Genomic DNA, 27,831 nt, shown 5'->3' with positions numbered 1-27,831 from the left:
TTTAGCAGTCCGATTATTTTAGTACATGGCTTCATAAGGCAGAAAACCTACTGGATACAGCGTATAGGACAGTCGGCTCTCAGTATTCATGTAGAATTCTTCTTTGATTTACTCATTTCTTTAAAAATGTTTTGATCGGTTAAAGACCCATGTCTTGTATGAAATTTTATATTTTTCAAAAAAAAAAAAAAAGAAAGTGTTTCTTTCTTCCTCCCTTAAGACAATGTTGTCAAGTCCTTTCTCTGTAATGCTGCTGTGGTACAAACTTGAAGTTGACATAGCCAAATGCTAAGTAGTTCCCCACTAGCTTAGGAGGAAGCGTGTCCTGGAGTCCTTGTCGCACTGGCAATCATCAGAGCCCCAGGTAGCCCATCAGGGCCAACATTATTAGAGAGTTAGTTGTAATGACGACAGCATGTGGCACTGGCTTGGTTACCGAGTCTTCCACCATCATGCTTGTGCCTGAAAGAAAAGGAGCAAGGAAGGAGCAACTGTGCTGTTGGACAGGCGCAAACTGTTCACTTGCAAAAAGAATTGGGAGAGTTGGTAAAATGTTAGTTCTGGGAGTCCTGCCTGCTCCTCTTGCATTTGTTAATAGTGAACCTGGGTTCAGTGCTGGAGAGGAATACACTAGAAGATCCTTTAAGTGAAGAACAGGAGGGAGCTAAAGGCAAATTCCAGACACCCAATATAAAACACTAGGGTAGGATGTTCTGCCGTGTTCTTGGATGGAAAGTGGAATTTTAAAACATAATAGCATTTATCGTACTATGATGGCCAGGTCTGGAGGTATGACTGAATCACTGCATATCGAAGAACTGTGGTAGGAGATGACAGGTAAGTAAGCGGTCCTTAAAATTAACTTTCTATCTGAGCTCATTTTTCGGTGAAGCACACTGTAAATGAGCACTCGTATATAGGATGTGCATGCAGTCAGAGGAGGAGCACACATACATACCACTGTTTCTGAGGATGTGAACTTCTGCTGGGATCCCATCTCCCCCGGGCCCTGTCACCCTGATCTGTACGAAGGCATGGGTGAAGTCTTCAGGGACTGGGATGTCGATCCGGCTCTTGCTGGCCAGGTATAGTGTGGGAGCAGAGTGGGAATCCTGCCTGTAAAGCATCTGTTGGAAGAGGCAAGTCTGAGTTTATGTTCACTGGGATTTCCTCAGGGACACGTATAAGAGAAGGTCAGCTACATGCTGCCTGTACCTTGTACCCTGTAACCGCAGACTCATCGGCCTGTGCCACCACTGGGTCCCACTTGATGCTGACAGTAGACCCAGAAAAAGTCCAGGAGATGTTGCCAGGTGGCTTCTTTGGTGCTAAATGATACAAAACAAGACAGAGATTCAGGGACTAGTGAGAAGGTTGTTGCAGGTTACAACTACCTCTTGCAGGTTACAACTACCTCCAGGGACGCTTTGACTAGTTGAGAGGGTTGGTGGCACCACCATTGACTGGTTTAAAGGAAAGTATCCCAGTAAACCTCATATAGAAAAGAAGGAAAATCACATATATTCTCCCCCTGGTGTTATTGGTGACAAATGATATTTTCTCCATGTGGGGCTCAAAACATTTCTTTATGACTGTGACTCTGAGCACAGGTGATCTCAGGAAGGTGATGCATAGACTGCAAGGCTGACCTAGGGCAATTCAGGGAGTTCTGTTTTGTTGGCTTTAGAGTACAGAGATGTAGAAGCCGATCAGTTATTAGCTGATCATTGGATCAGCTGACATTGAAGATCACCCTGAGGAAACAGCTGCCCAGGGCAGTACAACGTGCAAACGTAGGGCGGTCAGGGCTCACTCACGTGGCTTTGTTGTAGTGGTGTTGGCAGAGGGACTGGGGGGCCCAGTGCCGGCACGGTTGTAAGCTCTGACTGACACGTGGTATTTTGTGTTGGGGTTTAGGCCTGTTACGTGAGCAGATGTGACCAGTCCTGCTGTTCTCACTCTGTCAGCTGCCTCCTCTTTGTCACCATCCTTCCAGTACCGGATCTAAGTAGAAAAGGGTGTGGAGGGTTTAGAAAGGATAAAGACATCTGCAAACACCCAACCCACTCCATCCAAGGCCAGTGCTGGAGATCCTTTGGTGTTTGTTTCTGTGTGTCTGGCTTAGCATGTGCCTGGGAGCAAAGTTAGAGCCTGTGTGGAAAGGCAGGGAGAAAAGAATGGATATTTCTCTCTGGCTAATCTCTCTCATGAGCTGTCATCCTCCTTCATCTTTGGAAATCCTTTAGCCTAGGGTTTTGACCTGTCTGCGAGATACCAAGGAATTTCCTGCTCTGGGCTCTGCTCTGAGCTTTAGCGTCCCTTGTTCCAGTTGCAGGCTCTTACCTCGTAGCCCAGAAGCACTCCAGTCGTGTCTCCCTGCTCGACAGGCTCCCAGGACACATCCATCTCTGAGGACAGGACAGCCTTGGCGGTAACTCTGGAAGGAGCCACTTTTGGTTCTGAAAAAGACAATGAAAGGGAGTAAAACCCTTTTTCTAGCTGTGGGCAGCACGGTCGCTGTCCTGAAAGCAGAGGTCTGGCAGCACCACCATTGCCCCGTGGCCGGACAGCTGGCATTACGTGCAAGGAGCAAAGTAAGGGAAGGGGATTTAGGGCCACGGTAAGACGAGCAGGCCTGCGGCTGCGTGCTGCAGGGAATTGTTTCCTCTCGGTGTGCACTCACCGGTGTGCTTAGGGAAACGCGTCTCTGTGTGTTGGAAGTAGAGGATAATTTTTGTGCTGAAACCATCAGCTGCTCTTTGACTAAAAGAACCTTCTCCTACCGGTGCGTGCTCAGACAGGCAGGGCTCTGCGGGGGGTGGCTGAAGGCACATCGGTCGATTGGACAAGGCCCTGGGGATACGTGGTCGCTGCTGTCCCCCCCTTACCTTCCTCTGCAGAGTACACGATGGCCGTGAGGCTCTCTGGTCCCTCCCCCTTCCTGTTGTACGCTTTGATTTTCACTTCGAACGGGGTGTAGGGACCGATGCTCTCGTTGCGGTAGACGTAGTGCAGAGATTCGGCATGGGGCACCCTTGCAGTGAGCCACCCCTGGGTGCCTTTCTTGCGAAACGACAAGATGTAGCCGAAGCCATCCCCGTTCTGATAGTCCCGCAGCGTCGGCTGCGAGGGGGTCAGAAGCAAAGAGGAGCCTTGGGTGTGGGTGAACGCTCATGTCCACCGTGAACGAAACCGTTCCCGCGATCCTCTCAGGTGTGGCTGTGCAAATCCCATCGGAACGAGCAAGACTTTGGGACTGCTGCTAAACACGGGTTTGGCTCAGTCACGTGCTGCAGTTGTAACTGCAGCACTGATTTCCCACGAGGAACAACGCGGGGTCCTCCCCCAGCCCTTCCCAGCGCCCGCGGCTGGCACCATGCTGCGGACTTACCGTCCAGTTGATGATAAGCTCGTTGGGAGCCCCTCCGCCTCCGCTGAGCCCGGACGGTGCCACGGTAGGTGCTGTCGGGTTCCCAAAAAAAGGAGGCAGCACAGGTTGGTGATGAAGATAAGCACAGACACTGCCAGCCCCGGGAGTAGCCAGGCTTTGACAGTACATATAAAAGTGCTGGCTACTATGTTTTTGGCTGTATTTCAGACGTTTCTGAAAATCAGGCCTAGAACACTGGCCTATCCCTGGTTGAGTTTATTTGGAGACAGCATTTCTCAGAGGGTATGAGAATCAAGCTTAAAAGCAGGAATATGTGGGAGAGCTTTTATTAGAAAGGAATTAATATGCATTCCATATGTTCAGAGCCTTCCTCCTGCTGTTCTTGCATCCCTTCTACTTGCACATTCAAGCTGCACAGGGTAGTATCTACTTAACATTAACAGCTATTTGCTGGGAAATTTACCTTTTTTACAATGTAGGGCTCTGTCCTGTTTCTGAGCATTACTGCTCGGAAGGTACAGTGCTTGAGGCTAGGATTTGTCTTGGTTTTTGCAACTGGCATGGAACTGACATGTTATAATGGTTTAATATATTACAACTAATGCTAATAAAGTTGGCACTTCTTTATCTTTGACATAAAATAGGGAAAGTGACAAAATTTTGTGATGGCATCACCTATAGAGCCCTCAAGATGACTATCTGCCTGTGCCAAAGGCAGGATGCAAGCCAGCCCACCCCCTGTAGAGTAAAGGTAAAGGTATTTCTGATTCCCCTCTCTATCTCTGAATGTATCTACACATACCTGCTTCTTTGGTACGGATTTTGCTGGAGGGCAGACTTGGTTCCCCAACTCCAAGGATGTTACTTGCTAAGACCCGAAACTCATAGTCCATCCAAGGAATGAGGTTCACCACCTGGGCTGTCTCTGCATTGCCTTCAATATTTGCAGGATCTATATAATCCAATAACATGAGAAGAAAACAAATAGAGCAAGTGGCAGCTAGCCTATGTAGAGCAAGAACTTGCCAGAGAGCTGACACCCCTGAGCCCCTTCAACAGGGGCCGTGCCACAGCTGCTGCCCTAAAGACACTTACTGGTACGTGCTTGTTTCCACTTGCTGGAGAGCAGGGTCCGGGCCTGAATGATGTACCTGGCAATAGGGCTGTGGTTGTCAAAGCCACGGCTCCAGCTCAGCTGGACAGTGGTGTCACTGATGTCTCTCACCACCACACCACCCGGAGGGCCTGGAGGGCCTGAGATGATGACAGACAGACAGACAGACATGCTGCTGTTGTTACAGAGATTTGGAGACTTTTTGCTCTTTAAGTTCTCCAAGTCATAAATTAAAATCAAGTCTCTCTCCTCTGGAGGGTAGGAAGCCTCACCTCAAATTTTGGCCTCTTTCACAGCTTTCAAGACCTATCCCATCCAATGCAAATGTTAGGTTGTGAGGTGGTTGCCAGGGGAGAGTGTGACACCTTGCAAGGACTGTCCTGTTACTTTGGGCTTATGAGGAGCAGAGACTCTCATGGCAGAGAAATTACCTCTCACGGTCAGCATAGCTGACTCCGAAGCACTGTCCACCACGGTCTGGGCTGTGCATGTGTACCGCCCTGAATGCTTTAGCTGGGTGTTAAAGATGCTGAGGTCCCCAATAGTTTCCTTCTGTGTGGAGAAGAGAAAAGGCAGTGAAGACGGTATTAGATCACATCTGGTCACGATCCAGCATTTGACATGGAAACAAAGAAGCTTTAGTTTTGTGTCCTTTTTCGTGGTGCGCAATTGCCCTTTCTACTCACCGCACTTGCTCGCCTGTAGTGCCCCTCAGACTTGTCAAAGTCAATGGGGAAATCATCTAGTGACCAGGTGAAGGTGAGGTCCATAGTTGGATCGTGGGATGCATGACACTGTAGAGTAAGGTTTTCACCTACGTTGATATCAGCACTAGATGGTGCCAGTGTGATTTTGGTGGCATCTGCAGAGAAAAAAACAGTGAGGGGCTGTTAGCTAGTTGCAAATGCTCTCCACACACAACAGATTTGTATTAATGCTGCAGAGCATCCAAATCAGCTGGCACTTTCTAACTTCTTGTCATCCCTCTCTAACAGGAACCATTTGTAGTTTTACAGGAGGAAGATAAGGGATTACACTGGATAGTAAAAGGAAATACTTTTCCCAAGCACCAGATGTTGGTAGGAATGGTGTGGTGAGTCAGGTAGAAGGATTGTTGTCCTATAGGCTGAAATGAGTCAGATTCCCTGAGTACTGAATTACTTTTTGGGAGTATGAGGAGAGGAGAAATATGTTTCTCTTCACATCATGGCATGCTTAGCACCTTTCTTGCTTGGTTGACCCCAAAGCAAGCCAAACATCTGTACCTCGAACAGAGAGGATTCCAGTGCTGTTGGCTTTGCCCATGAAATTCTCAGCAAAGCAGGTATACTTTCCCTCATCAGATTTGCTGATATTCTGGAGGATCAAGGTGCCATCTGTGGTAATAGTCACCCTGGAAAGGAAGAAGAACCACAACAAGAAGGAAGTTTAAAATATCTGTTCACTCTGTATGCCTGACAAGCAGTTGTCAGTTCTTGCTGATCTTAGAGAAATTGGTGATAAAGATAGGATTGCAAGATGTTACATAAGAGTTCTTAAAGAAGAAACTAGAGGAATAGCAAACTGTGTGTGTTTAGGGGTGTAGCAGCACACTTGTGTCATCAAATCCGGTGTTCTGGCAAGAAAAGGTGTGGTTTCAGCTATTGTTTCTAGGTAGAAGCTGACTTTATGCTGCTACCTGCTACTGTTGATCAGCAGTTCAGTCCCTTTGGTCCAGAGCACAGTGGCTTTTGGTGCTGCTCTCGGTTGGCATGGGATGATGACCTTCCCACTTCGAGCTGCAGGTATCAGTCGCTTCACTGGGTTTAGTCTAAAATCGGGTGCTAGGGCTACAGAAGAAAAAGACGATTAAGGGCTGATTAGAAAACCCTGCTATATGAGCATTTTAACTGTGCTGTTATTAGACATTGATTTGTTGTCAGATGACTCGGTAATAGAAGCATGGCAGTATCTGGGTGAGCAAGATGGAGTGAGTCCTCTGCTGCCAAATGCTGGGTGATTTCTAATGCTTGCCAAGGCATATGACACGCGTCATACTTAGCAATGGTGATATGACCCTAACAAGTGCAAGGTCTTTGAGAGACACAAGAACAGCTGCTTTTGAAAATGTAGAGGATATTCCCTTCAGTATCCTGACCAAAGTCACCTGGTGCAAATGCAGATGTGCATCTCACCTAAAACTCCTCCTGGAATTGCAGAGAAGCAATTGGGCTTGTTGGCCTCATGCGTTGCAATGTGCTACTGTTAAACAGTTGCTCCTTGGAGCCTTTCATTCATCTCTAATATCTACTGACCAAACGGAGATAAGCTGTTAGACTAATGTGGAAAGAGTTTGGCATGAGCCCAGTTCCAGTCACCATCCCTCTAAGCAGGCTGAATGGCTACTGAACCCTTCTCTGAACTCTTTCCTCCAAAAAAGGAGAAAGGTTGTGTAGCGGAAGGGAGCTTGGATTGCTGCTGTTGTTTGTCCTGTACACTTTCTGTAGCTAAAACAGGTGTCCTTGTGCTCTCCTGGCATTGTTGAATTTACACAGTATTCAGATTTTAAAGGGTTGTAGAGTGCTTTGCTGAACCAGCAACTATATTTCAATGGTGAGTGAAGCAGTTTTTGTCTGCTTTTATCATACTCTGTTATGACAAGCATAATATATTAGGAAGAGATATAAAATGCTTCAGTGTCCCATTGAAACCCAGAGCACTGGGAAATGAAAAGTTACCTTGCACTGTTAATTCAGCACTTGCATATATTGTGCCATGCTTGTTCTCAGCCACACACTGATACATGCCAGAGTCCTCCAGGACTAGCTTGGAAAATCTCAGCTCTCCACCGCTCACTTCGATGCGGTTCTGTGCAAACAAGAGGATCAACTCATTAGATGAGGACAACAAAAATGGAACTCAAGCCTCGGGCGTTCAGGGTTGAGTTTCATCACTGACTCTTAAGCCAGTTTGAACAGACTTTTACAGACTCTTATGCCTTGTTTTCTGTGGGAGAAAACTTATGCCAGATTTTCTGTGCATCCAGTCCGTCCCCCACATCACTGTGCTCTGTTTGCTGAGACTTCTGAGTGCCTGAGCAGTAACGTGCAGGTCAAAGACAGGCACAAGGTAATGTTTTTCTGCCCTGATAATTGGCTATTAGTTCCCATAGCTGCATGGAAAACAATGACTGGATGGCAGTGGTAGGAGAAGGGATTTGCTTTGCAGCCTCATGGGGGAATGCGGAATAGAAATGTGGGGTTATGAGACAGTTGAGATGAGTTTGCAGTGAGGCAGTAAAGGATCTAGGTTTGGAGCAGGAGATTCACTACTGCGAGTCGTCGTGTGCACTGGCTTAGCTGTTTTCCGTCTGCGAGGTCTGCGCTGCGGTACCTGGGAGGTCAGCGGCTGCCCGTTTCGAAGCCATCTGACTGCCGGCCTCGGCTTGCCGGCTGCCGCGCAGCTCCAGCGCAGGTCGGACCCGATGTCGGCTTCTGTGTCTGTGATCACCTTCAGCCACTCTGGCTGAGCTGCAAAGGAGCAAGGGAGATGGCAGAGCCAAGATCAGATGAGAGGTTTGTTGTGCCAGGCAGGCAGAAGGATGCTTACTGTGTCATCTCTGTGCTGGCAGATTTATTTATCACAGTATGTTTCACCATAGTAACAGCCTTTGCCTTTTGTGCAGTGATGCAAGGCTGAGTCCTTTATGGGTCTGGCTGCAGTTGTGCATGTGGACTGTACAAAATCATGCCAGAATCCAGATTTGAGGAAGAATATTATGATTTCTCTTTTTAAGACTAAATGCAGTCATCCCTGAACTTTGGGAAGGATTGGATGCAGGCTGGAATAACCAAGTTAAGTTTGCAGCTTGACTAGATCTGATTAATAGCTCCAAGCATCAACCTTGAGCAAGTACCCCAGGCTTGGAGAAGATCTTAGTCCAGAGCCAGATGGGATTCTTACCACTGTGTTTCCATCTATGATTACCTCTTTTTTGCTAGAATCGCTTTAGGGCAAGTTAGGAGGACTCTTTATCCTTGCCATAGCCTAGATGACTCCACAGAGGAAAGATATCAGTGATCTGCACAGCTCTGTGCTAGGTCTAATTGGGGCTGATATGGGACAGAATCAGAGCTGGTTGTTTCACTCCCAAAGGCTCAGCCCATTGCCTGGGGCATCTTGCTGTGCTTTGGAAAGGCCTGTGTTTAAATGTGTTACCTTGAATGATAACGCGGCCTTGGTGGGTGACTCTCCCTTTGATGTTTTCAGCCTCACACTCGTAAGTGCCTTCATCCTCAAAGCCAACATCTTGGATCTGTAAGAGGGGCTCACTGGCGATCCACTTGGAGGGCTGCGAGCCATCCACCTTCCTCCACTTTATTCGAGGGACAGGGCTATGTAAAAGTAAATGTGGTGAAGCCCAGCTCTGGGGTCTGATGCAGCAGACACCCCATACTGTGCAATGTAGTTTAGTCCAAGCCCTGTTCAGCCACCCCTCTCCCATCCCAACCGGGCCTTGGCTTGCAAGATGAATTGCTTTTGCCACTTCTTTCCTCCTCCTTTTCCCCCTCTGTCTCTTGTCTACAGTAGGATCAGTTAAGGAGAGGGTCTCTGTGAAGGGGGCAGGCGCTGTGACGCCCTCCCCCTGAGCCTGGATGGCAGACACTAGACTCACTTTCCAAAGGCAAAACACTCCAAAGTCACCATCTGCCCAGCCAGAGCGTAGGTGTCTGCAGGAAACCTGGCTTTTATGGTGGGTCCATACTGCCTGGCATCTGTTAAAAGGAAAGCACTATTAAGGAGTTCTGAATTACTTTAAAATTGCGTATGTGAGGTCTTAAAGCGTAAAGGTACCGCGAGGTTTCACTGCTTTGCAAAACCCTCATGAGTTTGGATAATTTATAGGTAGGCAGAGGCTGTTTCATTTTCCTTTTAAAATAGCTCTTACTAAAGTCTCTAAACCCCTCTTTTTTGCAACATCTTAGAACTGCTACTCCTTAATTTCCTACCTGCTCAACCCCTTTCACCCTGCCCAAGAATTATCTTTTGTTGCACCTCTGCAAGGTCACCAAAGGCAGAAGAGGGTAATTTTGGCCTGCACAGGCTGTACCTGGTGCCCTTTCTCTTTTATATACACACAGAGGCACCCTGCTCATGGCAGCACTGGCAGTGTGGCCTGGAAGAGAGCTGGTTCCCCCACAGTCCAGCCAATTAATATTTTTGTGAGCACTTAAGTTTCTCTGAGAGAGGCTGGGGGGTGATTTGTGCAGGTCCTGGAGCTTTGTGGAGCCTGTGGGCTTTGAGATGTCTTGTTAAATTTGCATTTTACTAAGTCCCCTTATGATAATCCACAAGTACTGACCGTCTGCCGCAAGGCTGAGCCGGGAGAACTTGCTGAAGACGCTCTTTGTGATGAAGTCGATGTGGCTGGTGGCAAAGCACGAGTAGTTTCCTAGGTCAGAAGCCTCTGTCTTGGCAATGTAAAGGTTTCCTGTTGTCTGAGAGACAAAACGCCTTCCATCCGCTGGGATGAAATTGGGAAACTCGTTCAGAAGCCATCGATAGGACAAGCCTATGTGGAAAAGAAAAAGGAATAAACTGCACAGAATACTGAGTTGCCTGTATCCTTTCAAGCTGGATTAAGGCAAACAGGCCACTTTCTAGATCACTCTAAGCCTAAGTTGTTCCTTGAATCATACATGTTTTCTCCATGCGCTAAGTCCTATTTCTGTTCTGTTGCTTTGCAGATTCTGAGTTCAAAGCAAATTTGCTTCCCTAAAATTCCCAAAGAAAATCAAGAAGTGATTCACTAGTCTGAGAATCACTTACTCCATTACGTCTCTCCTTCTGTCACCAGCAACCCTACTAGTCCCTATTTCCTAGTGATCCTGAACTGCAGCCCCTTACCTGGGTAATGGGGAGGAGGGCTGCAGGTGAACATCACTCCCGAGCCTTCCGTGATCTTCACTGGGTCTCGCTCTTCTGCAGAGAATTCCTGCAAAACTAAGCATGCAAGGTGAAACCTGTCTGTGCATGAGAAAACAGCTGGAGGACTTACTGTATTTTATCTGGACCTTGGCATATTTCAAGGGGAAGGCATGTTGTGATTATGGGGTAAGCAAGAAAACAGAGTAGACCTAGAGTATTTTTTTCTCTTTAACAGATTCTTTACTTTAACAAAACATGTATTCCAGGAGACAAAGTAATGGCAGAAACATTCATCTCCCCACCCAGAGGCCTGTCTGTTCAGTGGCCTTGCAGAGGGAGATCCAAAAAAATACTTTCTTGGCAGTGCATCAATTCCTGCTGCACCTCCAAATTAATGGGAGGTGCTGGGGGAATTCTCAAAGCGAGGATTTTGGGTACCATGTGCAGGAGAGCTTCTCTCTGACCCTTATGCATGGCGGGGAGGGGGGTCAGTTTACCCCAGCGTTACTGTGGCTGCGTTTCATTTACCTTGTGGAGACAAACATGGGACTTACAGCCAAAACGGAGGGAGGCTTCCCTGCTGACAACCGTGCCCCTGGGGTTGGATGCCACACACTGGTAGGAGCCAGCATCCTTGGATTTTACTGGGTTGCTTATCACGAGGTCGCCTGCAACCAGCCTGTAACGGGAATCTGGCTCCATCTTTATCTCTGTGCCGTTCATCTTCCACCTGCCAAGAGCACACGCAAACAAGTGAGGGGCAAGCAGTCGCTGCGGCTGTACGCTCACGGGGTGCCTCGGAGGAGGCTGTGCTTGTTCGTCTTTCTAGCTGAGGCTGAGCAGAAGAGGAGGCTGGTTCCCATGTTAGTGATTTTCTTTTTACAAAAGCAGAGAACGGAAATCAAAATCCCTGGTGGTTGGGTCCTGGTCCTGGTACAGAACGGGGAGAGGACTTGGTTGGGAGCTCTGGCGTTCCTCAGCATGGCGGGAACTCACCTCGGAGCTCTCTTTACCGAGACTGCCCGTGTGGTGCCCTTTGCGATAGGAAAAACTCTCAGTGGCTCGTTTCGTGTAAGGGCTCCCAGAGACTCTGAGGGGAGCTATGCCGGGATGTTGCCGCCTTAGGCCTGGATGCCGATCTGGACAGTGCCAAACTGGACACTCCCAGCCAAAGCTTCGGTCCTTCAGGACTCTTTGTGGCACAGTCATTTGGTGTCGACGTGGCCTGTTCCCCTTGTATTTTAGTGCCAACCTGCCAGAACCACGTTCATTTCTCTGGGTTTTTACACTCCCATCCTTGCAGTGTTTAATCGTCGCGGGGATTCAGACTAGGCGGCTGTGAGCAGGTTCCCTTACCTGTAAGTGGCAGGAGGACTTGCTCTCACTCGGCAAGCCAGCGTGATTTTCTCTTCTGCTGAGCCTTCAGGAAAGAGGGTGTTGACAGGTTGCTCTTCAAACACCGGCCCGTAGCTCCTTGTGCTGCTCTGCGCTTGGCAGCAAGCTGCAAAAGAGGGGAGGGAGAACCTGCTGAGCTCAACTGAGCTTTTTCAAATAATTGTCACTTTTGGTTTTGTTGGGTGTCCCTGGACACATCAGAACTGTCGAGAATAAAAGGAGGAGCAACATGAAAATCACAACACATCTGTCGCTATGGCCCCACCCCAGCCAGTGTTTTGGGGACGAGTTTGAAGCTTTCTTGGTAGTATTCAGACATGGGGTTTGATTCTGGTCTTGTATACACAAGTATGGCTCAGGCACAGGAGAAAAAGGAGTTTTTCTTCTGTAAGGAACAGCTAGGACCGCAAGGACCTGCCGGCTTTCTCGTGCGCTGTGTCTGGGCCACCCTTCGCCTTGGCGGCAGCGTTTCGCTGGAAGGTGCCGGCTGTCAGTGGCGAGTGACTGTCTCAGACAAGCAGCGAATGCTAACAGACCCTCTTCCACTCGACTTTATGAAAATGGCAGTGCATTTAAGTAAGAATAAAGCTGAAGCTGTCTGGAAATCTCTAAGTGCAGAAGCAGCTGGTGAGATAATCGTCGCCAGCGTGTCTTTTCTCCCGCTGTCACCCTGAGAGATGCCCGTTCCTGGGCAGGGATGGAGGCACCTCGAGGCAGGCTGCTCCCCAGCCCAGTCCCCCTCTGCTTCTGCGCGATAGCCTGGGAGATGCTCAGCTGGCCCCAGGATCCTTCCGTGCTTTGTAATTGAATTAATAGCTGTCTTAAAGCTGCCATGCCAACCAGCAATCTGTTTCCTTCCCTACAGTACACAGCATGGTCACTGGTTAAATTAAGTGGCTCCAGTGAGTATGATGTTTTATGCAAGAGTAACTTCCAGCAGGGAACGGCCAGCTCAGCGAGGAAGCAGCCCTGTACCTGCAGCTCCTGGGGAGCGTCTCATGTTCAGGCCGCTCCTGCGCGCGGAGACGAGGGCGAGACAGGCGAGAGGCACCGCTAATTGGCTCCGTCCGTTCTGAGCAGCTGGTTGCAGCCTGCTCCGGCTGCTCCCCGCGCCCAAACCTTGGCAATTAGCTGGGCCCTCCGCTCCGGCCAGCGTTGGACATGCTGCTCCGGGGAGCGGCGTCCAGAAGGACCCTGAGGGTCCCTGGTGTCACACAGAGAGGGACGAGCTACAGCCTGCAGCTAATACGTTGGAAGTGAGTAAGAGGAGCCTTGTTCTGAGGTTTGTAACCTCTCCAAATCGATGAAGGTGCCTTTTCCCCTCTAATATAGTTATATTCTCAAAGGAGGAATTTGTGTAAGCTGGAAATCTCTTCTCTTGGTTGGGTCAGCAACAGCTGTGCTGAGCTAGTCTCAGCTGGGAATAACTCTCTGCTGACCAGCAGTTAAAATAATCGTGAGTCAATGCAGAATTAATAAGAAAATAGCGTATTGTGTTCTGGTAGATAATAGCGAATGGATTAAGGTTTAGCAGCTTTGCATTTTGCGATTAATGGGTAGCATGTGGTAAATAATTTATATTTATTTAACATATAAAATACATATTCTTAATACTCACATGAGTCCTCCTCTCACAGGAAGCCGTTTCCCAACCGAACCAAGTTAGGTTATTCCTCCCTTCTTATTCCACCCATAGCCCGTGCCCCTGTTGCTATCCTCTGCTGTCCCTTTTTCTCTGCCAAGGTTATGGACTACAACTGTGGGCCATTGATTTTCTCATTTGTAATCAATGCCAGAAGTTCAGACCAGTTTTTATCTACAATTCCAAGGTGTCTGATTAGTGTTGGGGGTGAAATGTCTGGATCTACTCATTAAGCAAGCAACTGTTAGATTAAAGTAATAAATAGTTGCAAGTTCAGCATATGGTTAGAACTAAGGACTGAGAGCAAAGCAGAGCAGCAAATCTTGGTCCTCCTGAGCTGGATGATCTGGACTGTTTCTGTCACCCTAGAACTGTCATTTTCAATGTTACCAAAGCAGGTAGCTTCCTCTGGCTCTGTCCTTAGGGTAGGGAATAAGACAAACACAAAATAAAGGTCTTCAAGCCTGCAAGCCAAATTTGCGAGAAGCAGAGTGACCCAGTCAGTTTGGATTTTCTTTTATTGTTCTGAATATGCTGAAAGCCAGATCTGGAAAGCCCAGGTGTTCGGGAGGTTGAACACTTTCGCTTTGTTTTGAGACCCACACAGCAGCTTCAGAGACCAGGAAAACGGCATGACTGCTACAGTGGGGCTCTCTGATTTACTAATGCATTAGCAGCAATCCTTCCTTTAAGCACTGACAGCATATTCATGGCTTTGTAGCTCTGACCACAGCCTGAAGCCTGGCACATGAGAGAGCTGGGAAATCAATTGGCTTTATAAGAAATCTGAACACACACAAGCGCAAAATCAAAGGCGTTATTTTTAAAGAGCAGCTTTCTGAGGAATGGAGGGACAGCGCTTTGGCTAGCCTTAGACTTCCAGATTTTCTATGGCTTTTACTCAGAGCAGAAAGGCCAGAGGGATTTTTAGACTCTCCTGACAGCCTTGTTCATTAGAAGATCTTCTCTATGCATTTTACTAGCTTTAAACCTCTTAGTACCCCGGGGATGGCATCATTTCTGTGATGTGGCGGAGGGAGGGGGGACTTACAAGCCAGCCACCCAGGGCCAGAGGTGACAAACAGTGCCTGGAGGCTTTGAGTCCTGTTTTCACCCACTTGAGAGTGTTTCTTCGAGCCTTGTCTACAGCTGGCATAATTTTGTCCCTGGTTCCTTGCTCGTATTCCCAGTGAGCCTTTCCCTTGGTCTCAGCCTGGCTGCTGAGATCCATTGCCTCATCAGCCAAAGGTCAAGGGAAAATAAGCCTCCTAGGGTTTTGCACCGAGTCATTTTTCATGGGCTCAGCTTGAACGGAGAGCAAGTTGCATGAACTCAGCTGGTTAATGGGAGAGCCCAACTCTGCCTTGCTCCCTCTACCAGATTTGGGTCAGACTGATTTCCAAACAGGCTAATTGCCTCCCCATCTAGGCCAGCCACCCCTCCCTCTTCCTCCTCAGGGACCCAGAGAACATTAAAAGGTAATTAGATATTTATAAGGACAGCCAAGCAGTCTCTTCCTGGGATGATGAATTAGCTTGAAGACATTATCTAATTCTCAGCTGCCTGAAATGAAATGTCTCCCTGCTGAAAAGGGACCTTCAAAGTGCAGCCCGAGACTCCCTGAGATCCAAAATTCATCCCTGATGAATGACAAATGGGGGAATCTTTGCAGCCAGGGCATAGCAAAAAAGGCATCCCTAGAAGAGCTGGAGAGCAAGGAGGCTTTGTCTTCAGGGAGCCCTGCTGGTCGGATGCAATTCATCCCTGCGCCGAGGCCAGAACAAAGCCTAGGCAGCAGGTCTCCAGGGAGGTGTTGGTTGTGCCAAGGCCTTGCCTGTGCCTTTGCATCTTCTGAATTTCACCTAATTTTGAATTCAGAAAAGAGGAGGCTTGTTTGCAGCGCATCAACCATTCCTATCCTCTTTCTCTGTGTAATAAGAGAGAAGTTGGACATTTCACAGACATGTTCCCTGGCTGTATAAACCCCCTAGGAGAAACAGGCTTCAGCGCTGCTGCAATCACAGCAGCCCTTTGCAGATCATAGAAAGATTCATCCTTCCTGAGCAATTCTGCATGTCCATCACATGCCCCGGGCATGTCCCGCTCGGCACGACTGGCAGGGACCCAGCACCCTGGCTGCGTCCCTCGCCACGGCGTCTCTGCCGGCCCGTGGAAAGCCCTGGGCACGGTGCTCACCCAGGCCAAGAGACTGTTCTTACCCATGCAGGAGATGACAGCTAGCGATGTGAAAACAAACTCTGCGGCAGCTCCCATCGTGGGCCTCCGGTGGGGGTGACGGCCTGCTTAGTCGTGTCTCTGCGGGTAAGCGGAGACAGAAACCCTGCAAGAGAAGGAAAGAGACGGATTATTTGTAGCATTTGTGTGGCTGTATTTGAGAGCCCAGTGCCCGCTGACTGCCTGTCCGGTGCGAGAGTTGCTCATACAGAGCATCCAGCTGCCTGATGAGGAAAACACAGGGGTTTGAAGGAGCTCTTTTCTTTTTCTTTCTGACATGACAGTTAGAACTGGTTGGGAAATTATTTCCCCTCCTCGTTTTACTATCTGCCCTTCTTCCTCTCCCCTCCAAAAATAATGCTAGGAACAAATGTTCATATTTTGATTTAAAACCCTGCAAACCACAAGCATACAGGATATTGGTGGGGGGAGATGGGAGAAAGAATTTGTTGTTATTTTGTGAAAAAATCATCTTTAATTGAAACTCTTCAGGCAAGCAGCATCTGATCAGCTCTGCCTTCGGGTATCCCAGTCCAGCCTCTTCTTTTTGAGGGTTAGGGAGGGACCCAACTCATCCCCTTACACTGCTGCCTAATTGCAGGGCCGGTGGGGAGAGCTGGAGGCACGAAGTGGCCCCTTGGGCAGGTCTTGGTGAGGCTGGGCTGCAGCCAGCTGGGTCGTTAGCTGGTGTTCTTCAGTGAAGCCTTTGAACAGTTAACGCAAGAGCTAGCGGGCTGCCAGGGCACTTCGCGATGCCATGAGACACGTTAGCGAGTGGAGCAGTGTTTTCCAGTCCCCTCCGCGGACTCCTGTTTTCCATGTTCTCTCGAGGATAAAAGAAAGCAAAACACCGAGCTGTGCGTGCCGTCCCCGCTGCCCCGGTCCCCGCCGTCGAGCCTGGCAAGCTCTGCCGGGCTGCGTGTGAGTCTCTGGCACTAAACCTACCCTTGGAGCGACTTCAGCACGCTCACCGCTTTCCTTCTAACACAGGTGGGGATGCCGGGCTGTTTTTTGTTCTTCATTAACATATATAACTTTTGAAGCAAAGCATCAAGGAAGTCCCCAGCCGTGGGGGCCTTGGGCCCTTGGTGCTCTCCCTAACACACCCCAGTGAACTGCTGCTCGAGGCGCTGCCAAGAGCGGGGCTGCGAGTTGGCTGCGAGTGCTGCTTTTCCCTCTGCTCCAGCTGGTACTGCTTCCACTTCTCCGTGCCCATCTGTCCGCCGGAGCCAGCGAGTGCTGGTTCGAAGCTCCTCCGAGCAGGGATTAGGTTTTATCTGCGGGACCCAGCCCCCTGTGCGTTACTGCTTTAAAAAATACAGTGCAGTGCTCATTAATAACCGCAGCTGAAAGGCACCTCAGCAAATGCGGTGTCAGTCCCATGCCTGCTTCCCCATCCTGACCCCAGGGACTCACGCTGGGACTGGAAAAGCCACCTGGCCCCTTTCTGTCCCCTGTAACCTCAGCCTGCTCCTCACACTGTGAAGAGAAGTGTCCAGCTCCCCAGTTCTCTGTTGGGCTGCAGAGCGTGATCGCAGCTTCGCCTTCCAGGTTTGAGAGCGCAGCCCGCCTGCCTTTTGCTGGCTGATGCTATTATTAAGTCCTTTTTATATAAGGACCCCTAAGCAAGGCTGAGCTTAGCTGTGCTCCCTGACCGGGGGAGGAGGACCCCTGCCTAAGGTCACACAGGTGCCCAGTGGGAGAAGGGGAGAGCCGTGGTCCTTAAGGACAGGCAATTTAGAGACAAAGAGGTGAAGGGCTGAGGCTCATTTCCATGAAAGCTGCTTCCCGCAGTTTGTTCCAGCAGCCCTGAAGTGAGTCAGTCATATGAAATCACTTGATGTCAATGAGACTCATGCCCCAAATGGTGCACTAAACCCACGGCCTTTCGGCTAACACTGGCTCATTGTTTCCCTGCCTTCACCCTCGCCTGCTTCCCTCTCATGTGTCTTGTGCTTACATCGTAAGCACTTTGGGACAAGGACCATCTTTTTGCTCAGCCTGTATAGCATGCAGCACTGTAGAGTCCTGATCTGCAATGTGGGCTTGCAGGCAAGATTATCACTATACTAATTAATGTTAACTATCCCAAGTCTCTTCAGTTTGGTTTCTCTACCAGCGTGTCATGATGCCCAGAGGCAGCGAGCATTGAAATTGTTCTTGCACCCCATGGCAGGAAATTAAAATAGAGAAGACTCATTCGTTCTGTCCCAGCCCTGTCTTCTGAGGCTCAGAGTCCTGTCAGCACCTCGGGATGTGCACACAAGGATGCTGCCTGGCTGTCACTTTGCTCTCTTCTGTTCATTTTCCCACTCATTTTTAAAATGAATGTGAAAGGAAGGAGTGTGTGGAGGGGTGTTGGATTTCTTTGTTATTTGTAATAAGGAGCAGCGAGCTTGAGAAGGTTTAGGAACACCGGTGTTGGCCATCCTCTCTAGGAGACACAGAAAGTTCCCTTTGGTGAGCAGCAGCAAAGCCTCAACGCTACCTGCAGAGCAGAGATCAGTAATGAGGTGCTGCCGCATCTCTGTCACTTTTCTGATTTTATTAGCACTTTGCACTTTCTACTTTATAAAATATAGATGCTGGATTTGAATGAGAGCAAATTGCATCCTGCCTCTCCTGGGTGTTTTAGCCTAAACAGTTGTCCCAAAGACATGTGTGTGTCTGGGCTGAGATCTCATCAGGAGGGAAAAGGAGGGTGAGTTGTGATAACCTTCTGCATATATACTTCTGCCAGCTTCCCCCTGTGGCTTCCTTCCCTGCGGCTGAGCAAAGCTGTTATCTTGTAAAAATTAAGCTGGTTTGAATTATTTAATTAGTTATTGATTAATTCTTTATTATGTAAACGACAACTTTGATCCCCAGTTCTGTGCTGACTCTGACTCTACAGCTTGCATCTTTTGACCTAGACCTCTGCATCTGCTCTGTTTCCTATTAAATCTTTTTCTTGTATTAGTTCCTTGCATCCCTCACTTCTGTTTCTCCAAAATCCTCCGTGTGCATGCAAACATGTTTTTGCTGTGTGGACCCGAAGCACTCAGGGACCTTTCGGAAGGTAAAACTCCGGGTAGATGTGCTATGCTGTTACTCCGCCAATTAGGATGGGGATATCAGAGAGGGACTGTTATAGAGGCAGCAAGAAGAGATGCTGCTGTTCTGAATCTAGCCTCACTCCAGCCTGTGCTTTAGCTCCTTTGCAAAAATCGGGAACACGATATGCAGGGAGAGCTGCCGGTGAGGTCTACATGAAAGGAACATGTAAGAGAGTACCAGAGCAATTTCTGCAAGTGCTGATGTTGTATTTGTTCACAGTTAGACTGGATCAAGTTATTCCCTCAGATATTGTTCTGCATGTTCCCGCTTGTCTCGTCACCCAAGTGTCATGATCAAATTATGCTGTAGAGCCTGACTCTGCAAGATCACATCTGGAGCTGCGTCCGTGCTCCCTCGGTGCTAAGGACTATGGGGCCGTCTTCAAACAACGACCCCGAACCACGAATTCTGCATCTGACTCTGAACTTCTCCAAGTGTGGGTGTGTGCTTTGCATCTGATATTTAGGCCTGCTCTCTATCCTTAATTAGAAGAGGGCCCACAGGGACCTGTTCTTTCCCCTCTTCATAGGGTATTTTGACAGTCACTCCAGAGCCTTCTGTTGTACTGAAAGGGGATCTGTCATCCCTGCTAATGGATGCTGTCATTAATACTTCCACCAGCAAGGGAGGGATGGGCACACTCGAGAACACATGCATAGTCTACATTAGCTGTTTCCCTTGGAGGCTCTGGGAGCTGAAAGTGATCCATTATCATGGAAGTAGTGCTATAGGTAAAAGAGCTATAGGGATATTTTGAATTCTCCTGAGCCTCTCCCCATCCCGCCGCATCCCGGGCTCTGTCTTTGGAACAACATCGTTGGGGGGAGGTCACTCTCGAAGGAGTTCAAGTGCCTCTGTTGGGCCTTACTTCTCCTATGGATGTGCTGGGCCCAGCCCAGCGCCACGTCTCTGCTGCGTGTCACTCCCCGGGCGTTTCGGAGAGCCTCCCTGGCTGTGGTTGCTCTGATTCACTCTGACCCGAGGAGGTGCAGCGGGGCCCTGCGAGCCCCCAGGGCCGGCGAGCCGGGCGCGCTGCCTCCTCCGCCCTGCGCCGTGCTGGGCTTGCCAGCTCCCGGCCGTAGTGAGGAGACGGGCTTTAACCAGGCCAGCACAGGCAGAGTGCAATCTATTACCAGGATGGATGAGTGTTATTTAATCTCCTGTGGTTAGGTGATGAGATGAGCATTTGCATTTAAGTGCTGCTGCTGTTCCTTGTGCAGCAGCATTCCCTGATGAAGGAGCATTCCCGACTCTGGCATTGACAGTGGGCGATTTAGGAGTCTGTCCTGTGCTGTGAGCATCCCTTTTATGAAGGATCATCGCTAAGGCTGGACAGGGCACACACTGCATCTTTGCTGGATTTTGGCTTGCAAAGCCTGCACAACACTCAGTACATTTTGTCCCTCTCCAGAACACCAAGTTTCAGTGAGTTGGAAATGGTTTTATTATAAAGTATCTGTTCTTTCATAAAACCGTCTGTGCTCAGGCAAAGAGGTAGATTTAGACGCAAAGTCTGGATTCAGACTGTCCTGTCACTCCTACCTTGGCTCATCAGTAACCCCACAAAGATCGCCAAACCCCGGGTTGCGGTCGCTGGGGGAAGCTGCCTCCCTGGGCAGCTCGGAGACCTCTTGGGCCCTGGCATTGCCTGGAGGAGCTGGGCAACGGCGGGACAAGCGGAGCCAGGAGTGAGGGTGATGGACTGAGGAAGAGGCTTCTCTCCTCTGCGTGCTGCAATTGCCCGAGATGAGCTGAGACTGGTGCGGGGAGCAGGAAGCTTAGAGAAAGGAGCACAGCCTGCGGGGCTGTTTCTGCGGGGGATTGCAAGGGGAGCAGATGGTGCTTACAACCAGCCGCTCGTTCTCGACTGGCAGCACCCGTGGGGTTGCTGTAATGCCACCCGGCGATGTGCTGTGGGAATTAGAGGCTGTGCTTCTGGATTCGTTTATTATTGCCCGACGGGCTGAGGCTGCAGCAGGAACTCTGTGCAAGCTGGGCCTCCCTAGGCAGCGCCGAGCTGGCCCCGACGCTCCGCTTTCGCGGCAGCGTTAGCACAGAGGGACAAAGCTTTGGGACTAGGGATGAGCGCTTCACTTTCTGCCACCGTTCTCCATGCCCGTGGGGGACTTTGACGAGTTAACGTGGCAGCCTGCAGCCTCCGGGCAGGGACCCCCCCCCAGCATGGTGGGTTGTCCAGGTGTTTCCACGCTGCCCGGCAGGCGCAGACAGAGCAGCCAAGCAGCCAGCGAGGGGCTGTTGCAGGTGGAGCTGGGCCCGAGCCCCCAGGTGTGAGCAATTCCCGTCAGCCCTTGTTAGCAAAATTGCCCCCAGGGCTGGGCTCTGTTCCTCCAGCTCAGTGCAGAGACCGGGGAAGGTGCTGGAAAGAGGTAAGGGGGGAAGAAGATAGGGAAAAGTTTAATTTTGGGGAATTAAAGCCTTGGAGGGGGAAAGTGGGGAGCAGTGTGTGGCCAGGAGCTGCTCAGAAGGGGACGGTTCCCCCTCAGCCTGGTGGGAACGGGCAGCCTGAGCTCCCGCAGGGCTCGTGCAGCTCCGGAGACTGGTTTTGTGGGGGGAACCACTGCTCCCTTTGGGCACCCGCTGTTTGCCCTGTTTCCTTGTGTAATTAGTCCGTAGCCCTCGCTCTGCTCCATGCCGCTCCCCGCTGCGCGCTCAGTGGCTGCAGCCGCTTCGGGATGCCCCGTCCCTGCCTGCCTGCGCCGTGTCCTAACCCCTGCGTGGCCTTTGCATCCGTGTCCTGCCCCTGAGAGCAGCCGCCAGCATCCTGCCTGCCTCCGGGAGCTCTTGGCTAAAATATATTAGAGGTTTTTAGAGATGAAGTTGAGCAGCGAAATCCCAGTCCAGGTGTAGCACACCATGAAAACCTGCTGTGCTCATCATCAAAAGAAAAGCTGGTTGCGTGTGTTGGACCCAAGCGCATCGGGCTGTAGGATTTGCTCTGTGCAAGGGGTGGAGGAGAGAGCCTCGCACCCGGCTGTGGTATGTGAAATGCTGAGCGTGTGTGCGGTACCACGTGTGCTCAGCCGCACGTGGACACGTCCTGTCAAACTCTTGGCTTTTGCATTAGTTTTTTTGTCAGACAGGCCCGTTTCCCACAGTAACGCAGTGAGCTGGGAACCAGTGCTAAAGCTGAGCTCTGCTGCAGCTGGTGAACTTGGGTGCTCCGGGTCTGTGTTTCTCAGAAGTGGATTGTATGGCGTGGTATGAAAGCAAGCGTATGGCACACCACAGGTTTTGCTCTCCTAATGCCTGTGTGCAACTCCTGCTAACATCAGTAAAAGATTTATTTTCACCTGGGGACAAAATATATCCACGTAGTCTTTCTCATTCTGGCCTGAGGAGCAGGCAGGGCTTTCCAGTGTGCTCCCAGCAGGACATCTGCATTAAGGCGCAGCCCTTGAGCATCCTCTCTGTTTTCTTGGTGTCTTTTGAGTGCCTTTTCTTAATAACTGGGCAGTGCATTCATGTACCTCGCAGGTCACAGCACCTTGCTCAAAGAGCAGCTCAGCATGATGCTACTGTTGAGCTCAGCCCTGATGCAGCAAGTGCTCCCCTCGCTTGTGCATGCCGCCTTGCCTCTCTGTGCAGAAGATGAAGCACGGGTCTGCGTTGAGTTGGGAGGCTTTGGCAGCGTGCGGCGGCACGGACCTGTACTGGGCTTGTGACCAGAGTCGCTGTCGCAGCGAAATCTAATCATATTAACGCAGCCAGTGTTGTGAGTGGGCCTGAACAAATGCTCTTTGCTGCTCGTCTCCTGACATGTTGGGCAGTTTGAACTTGAGATCTGAGCTTTGCAGTAAGTGTTTTTATTTCTGCACTGGCCAGATCAAATCTCTGGCTGCAATCACCTTAGTGCCTTAGGGTGTCGGAAATCCGACCTGAGCTGCTTGAACCTCTCTGCGCCGCTGTAACGAGCGGTTGGCAAATCCCCGGGGCTTTCGGAGCTGAAGTGCTCTCGGTGGGACCCCGATGCCCCCCTGCAGCCTGCCCTGGCTCAGGCCACCCCGGCTGAGGCCTCGTGCTGCCGGGCCGGCCGCTGCCTGTGAGCTGGAGCAGAGGCTGTGGGTGCCGGCACGGTGCGTCAGGGGACAGGGGTTCAATGAAGCAGCCGGGGACCTTCCTAGACCTGCTCTAGACACCGTCCAGGGTGGGGAGAGAAGAGGGTTGGAGGGGCTCGTGCTCTAGACTGACCCTCCCTCCAGCCGCCGGCTCCCTTGCGAGCTGGATGCCAGCGTGGTGTTCGGATGCGGCTGCCAGCATGCACTTGCCTAAGCTCTCCCTTAAGACTTGTATTTCAGTCAATAGCATCTGGAAGGATGCTCAGAGTCTTCTAAAACAAGTCCACAAGTGACTCCAGTTTAGCACGTGGGTGTTGGAGCGGTGATGTCTGCCTGAGTCCTCGTTAGCACCCTGATTGCAGCTGCGCAAGTTGGAAGTACTAGGCCCCTCTAGCAGACGCTCCCCTGCAAATCCCCTGCATTTCAAACCACTTTACGTAGTTTATAGCTGAATATAACCTTGCAACCTCTTGTCTGGGAAGTCATGATTATTAATCTGGCTGCGTAGGAGAAGCAGCTGAGACGGGCTAAGTGTTATGCCAAAGTTGAGCTGGCGGAAGGACAGGAATCGAGCCTGGCTGCACTCTGCGCCTGCTGCCATCGTTTCCCCCAAATTAAACTTCTCCTAAATAAATCTTCAGATTCCAGGTCTTCCTTTCACGTTGCAACATGGCATCACGTGCCTGGTTCGCACAGCTCAGCGAAGGGGAGCTGACTAAAGCTCAGGATGCCGCGGTGCCGTCAGCTTCCCGAGCCCACCTACCTCTGCTATCAGTGTTACCATGGCGTCATCAGCAGAAACTCTCTGATGTGGCAGCTGTATAAATAGCTCCCTACCTGGCTGCAGCCTGTCTCCGTGCCCTCCCCTCCGCTGGAGGGTGAAGCGCTGGCAAGGACGGGTCCCGGAGGAGAGACCGTAGCGAGGGAAAGCAAGAGCGTAACTTTGGAAACCTTCCGGCTAACACGGCTGCGGGAAGGCGAGTTGTGATGCTGGAGAGCCTGAGCGGCCGGGGCTGGTTTGTGGCACTGGGAGAGCTCGGCAGCGAGGGCAGAGCCTTCCCGGCGCGGCCGGGGACCAGCGGGGTGCTGGCGGTGCTCGGCAGGGGACGGGGATTGGGAGGCCGTGGGCACGCGGTGCCTCTGGCCAGACCTGCCACAGTCTGTAACGCTGAAATTCTCTCCTGCTTGGTTCGTAGGACAGCGTTAGGATCTGCCGTGGAAAGATGTCCTATTTCTTTTGCTCCTTGGGAGGCCTGGTCCTCGCATCCAGCTTTCTCATCTGTTTTTGTTAAAGCGTTTTTTTAATATTCAAAGTCTCTGAATGGTGCCAAGCTGCTCTGTACTTAAAAATAAACAAGAGCCTGCACAAAAAATATATCCCTCTTCCCTCCCGGAGTGCAGACCTGCTGTTATACAGCTCTCTGGTGCAAGACTGACAGCTTTACAGGCTACGCAATAAATAATGAATGTGATAATTTAGGGTCTAGACTGCTGTCCGGGCTGGGTTCAGTATTTCCCAGCCTGCTGGGGGTGGGGATAGGGGCTGTGCTCCCCGAGAGCTCGGGGCTTCTCCCTCATGGTCGCGCCGAGCATCCCTCCGGGGCATCCTGGACCCTGCAGCCACGGCTGGGGGACCGAGGACATGCCCACGCTTTGGCTGCTCTCGTACAGCTTGAGATCTGACTTTATTTCCCTGTCTACAGCTCCACAAGCACCCAAAGACACACCTATTGTCTGCAAAACCAAAAACGAATTGGCTTCAGTTCCCTAATCCAGAAGGAGCTTGACACAGCTCAGTGCAGCAGGTTTTCGTAACATTTCTCCCCCTCCATCTATGTTGTTTGACTCTGAAATGATGCTCTAAGGAAGCCTCGCGTCTCTGAAAGCCCTTGATGCATACAGGGGTTTCTGGTGAGGTTGGTTTGTTCGCCAAAGGGTGAGCAGCCGTGTTTGTCCGCTCCGGTGGCTCTGCTGTGCCGAGCAGCGTGCCGTGCCCTGCCCTGCGCTTGCCGGCTCGGGTTGCTGCCCGGCGGCCCCTCGGGATGCGGGTGAGCCCTGGGGGCTCGCTCCACGTGGCCGCACGGACTCGCTTGGTGCCCAGCACCTTAAAGCAAAGCTCTCTAAGCGCTTCCTAAAGATTGGAGCGTCCTTTTGGCGTGGTCGCTGCAAACACAAGTGCCCTGGAGGGCTTGGGGCTTACGGTGGTGGTTAGAGGAGGGATGAGCCGCTGAGATGCGGGGAGCTGCCTGCCTCGCCGCCGGGGCCGAGTTCACTGGGCTTCTCGTGGGCAGTTTGGGCTGTGCACGTACACGAAGCGCCCGCGGCGCTGCGCAGTGAGATTTGGGGACTCAAATCGGGCCGTGCTTTAATGCACACGGGCTCGGTCTCCGTGTGGACTCGCAAGCCGTGGGCTGGGCGCCCGGGGCGCTGCGTTTAGGTGTGTACGGTGCATGCGTGTGTGTAGGAAATGCCTCCCTAATTACACAGCTGGGTGGTCTGCCTTCCACAAACTGCTTGTGGTAAATTTGCCGAGGAGATAATACAGGCCATTAAACTCTCTGCAGGTGCGTTTTGAGCGACACAAGTCTCGATTGCTCTGTCTGATGGGGAGCAGCAGCACAACTGCTTTGTCTTGGTCTCGCGCCCTGGGGAGCGTGCGCAGCCTGGCACGGCACAGCCCTTCTGGCCCTCTCTCTCTTTAGTCCCAGGTCATCCTCTCCTGCCCCTAGAAAGTACCAGTGCTTCCAAGAAGTCTGGAAACTGCCGCTTCCCTGCGTTAGCCGAGCGAGCAGCTTTCGGCCATTGGTGCCGTGGGATGCGCCCGGCTCGTCTCCGGGGCTGGTGGCCACCCCGCTGCTGCCCCGCGCCGTGCGGGGGCCGTGGGGAAAGGGAATGGGAATGGGAGGAGGTTTCCCGGGAGCCCTGTTTCTGGCTAACGCCACCCTGAAGCTTGTTTCCTAGAGAGATCCCGCTGCCACGCGTGAAAATCGGCTCTGAGAAAGTGGCTGCTGTCCCGAACCTTACCGAGTCGCAGAGTAACTTAGTTTGTAAGGGAAACGAAGCAGAGACCTCCGGTGTCTCTCGTATGCCCGCCTGCACCAAACAGGGCCAACCTCAATGCACGCAAGGTTGCCCAGGGCTTCGGCCACTCCGGTTGGGAAAACCGCAGGGCTGGGGCTCTGCGGCCCCTCTGGTCCCTGTCCCGGGGCTGCACCGCTCTCCCTGGGAATGTTGTTTTTCTCATGCCCGTTTCTGTTACAACAACTCTCTGCACTATGTATCTCACATCCTCGTATCCCCTCCCGGGGCTGGAGCTTAGAGCTTCTCTCCTTTCCCCCTGCTGTCGTTAAGGAGCTAAGCGCGGTCCCTCGCCAGGGTCCTCCGGCGCTAGGAGAGAAGCAGCTCCCCGTCTCTGGCTCTAGATGCTGTGATGGGCAGTGTCTCCTCCACCTTCCTCTCTCCGGTTTCCTCCTAAACTGGGAATCCTGGACTGGCCGAGGGAATGGTTGGCAGTATTTCTAGTGCTGCCCAGTTGCAGAGACCTTGTATGAGGAGGTAGTTTTGCGTGATGTACTGCCAAATACGTAGCCTTGCAGGGATGATGTGTGGATGCAGAGCTGCTCCTGCATCTTGTGTAAGAGCCTGTGCTTCGGCTCTGTACACAGAGCTCGTCATGGACGTGCCCGGAGGTGGCCTGGGAGGAGCAGGGACGGTGCCTGGGGCCAGCCTAGAGCCTCCGGCTGCGGTTGCTGCCGTGCTGGGAGTAGCCCGAGCCCTTCCCTCAGCTGTAGCGGCTGCTGCCTCCCATCCTCAAAGCAACTAGTGTCTCTCTGGTGAGATTAGGATCTCTTTCGCTCTCCCCAGCGCAGCCAGGGTAACAGCTAAAAGCCCAAGGCTCGTGGGAGCCCTGGGGGAGCCGGGGGATCAGCCGCGGATGCGATGGAAAGGACGGAGGGAGCTCACAAGGCTTAAAACAAGGGCTGGAGCCCTGTCCCACGGTCCCGGCACCCGGCTGGGCGTGGGGAAGCGCAGAGCCGCACGGCTGGCGGCGGCACCCGTGGGTGCTCGTGCTCCCGGCTCGGGCCCGGGGCGCACGAGCTCTCGTCCATGACTTTGCACCGAGACCCCTCGCGCTTCCCGCTGCCCTGACGCGCTGCAAAGCCCTGACCCGAGCCCGAAAGGCGTGAACCCTCCCGGCGCGCCCCAAGCTGCCCCCTCCCCCTGGGCGCCTTGGCCCCCGGGGGCAGAAGACCGGGGTCTTTCCAGCCCGTCCTCCCTCCCTGCCCGCAGCGCAGCCCTGGGCTGTGCTCTGGGCTCGGCTCTGCAGCCCGGGCTGGAGGCGCTGGGGCGGCTCTGTGCAGCTGGGGGGGAGCATTGCCGGCCGCCCACCCCCGCCGCCCCGGCGCTTCCCCCCGGCGCTGCCTGCCTCCCACCGAGGAGTTGAGGATGCTCGATCGCGGGAAGGGCCTCTCCCGAGCGCCCGCACCGGGAAAAGTGCAACGGCGATGCGCAAATAAAAACCTCGGAGTTATTGCAGCCGAGCGCTTGCTGCTTGCGGCCACGTCAGCCTGGGTGGCCGGCTCGGGCTCTGCCACAAGTGACACGTCCGTAGCCCCCCCTTCCTCCACCTCCACCCCCAGCTCCTTGCCCACGCAGGCAGCACCCGCTGGGGAGGGAAGCGTGCGGACCAGCCCGCAGCTCGGCAGCTTCCCCTCCGCTCCTGCACCCGGAGACACCGAGCAGCCCCACGAGCCGGCTTTGCCGGGGGACGGTGCCGGAAATCCCGAGCTGCTTCCCCCCCTCGGCCGGGGGCAGGAGGGCCAAGGCGCTTACCTTGCGTGGGGCGGTGGTGGGGCGCGTGGGCTGGGGGGTCCTGGGCTGCGAGGCAGCGCTGCGCCGGCGCCTGCCCCGGCGTGGATGTGTGTGCCCAAAGCCACTGCAGCATCTCTGCATTAGGATGTGCTCCTCCCTCTCC

General features: G+C 52.0%; 1 protein-coding gene across 1 annotated transcript; it reads right to left on the bottom strand.

Annotated features, from left to right (window-relative positions):
- CNTN2 (contactin 2) lies at nt 1-27,831 on the bottom strand. The gene is made up of 23 exons (XM_026111963.2): nt 27,690-27,831; nt 15,669-15,790; nt 11,769-11,913; nt 10,967-11,142; nt 10,392-10,487; nt 9,847-10,056; nt 9,160-9,259; nt 8,703-8,878; nt 7,878-8,014; nt 7,223-7,352; nt 6,184-6,334; nt 5,771-5,898; nt 5,192-5,367; nt 4,937-5,057; nt 4,487-4,645; nt 4,194-4,343; nt 3,392-3,462; nt 2,889-3,123; nt 2,344-2,459; nt 1,818-2,004; nt 1,216-1,328; nt 959-1,127; nt 1-462 (listed from the first exon to the last, which is right to left on the bottom strand). The coding sequence occupies exons 2-23, from the start codon at nt 15,721-15,723 to the stop codon at nt 353-355; spliced, it is 3,111 nt and encodes a 1,036-aa protein (XP_025967748.1). The 5' UTR covers nt 15,724-15,790; nt 27,690-27,831; the 3' UTR covers nt 1-352.

The sequence above is a fragment of the Dromaius novaehollandiae genome, chromosome 27, assembly GCF_036370855.1.
Source record: "Dromaius novaehollandiae isolate bDroNov1 chromosome 27, bDroNov1.hap1, whole genome shotgun sequence".
Taxonomy (NCBI): domain Eukaryota; kingdom Metazoa; phylum Chordata; class Aves; order Casuariiformes; family Dromaiidae; genus Dromaius; species Dromaius novaehollandiae.
Note: the sequence above shows the minus strand (reverse complement) of the source record. Positions and strands in the feature narration are given on the sequence as shown.

Excerpts from the sequence above, each read along its gene's own strand:
- CNTN2 (XM_026111963.2), bottom strand. The coding sequence starts at position 15,723 with ATGGGAGCTGCCGCAGAGTTTGTTTTCACATCGCTAGCTGTCATCTCC. Across the intron at positions 6,335-7,222 it reads TGCTGAATTAACAGTGCAAG|CCCTAGCACCCGATTTTAGA; the intron begins GTAACTTTTCAT and ends TTTCTTCTGTAG. Across the intron at positions 1,128-1,215 it reads CTGCGGTTACAGGGTACAAG|ATGCTTTACAGGCAGGATTC; the intron begins GTACAGGCAGCA and ends CTCTTCCAACAG.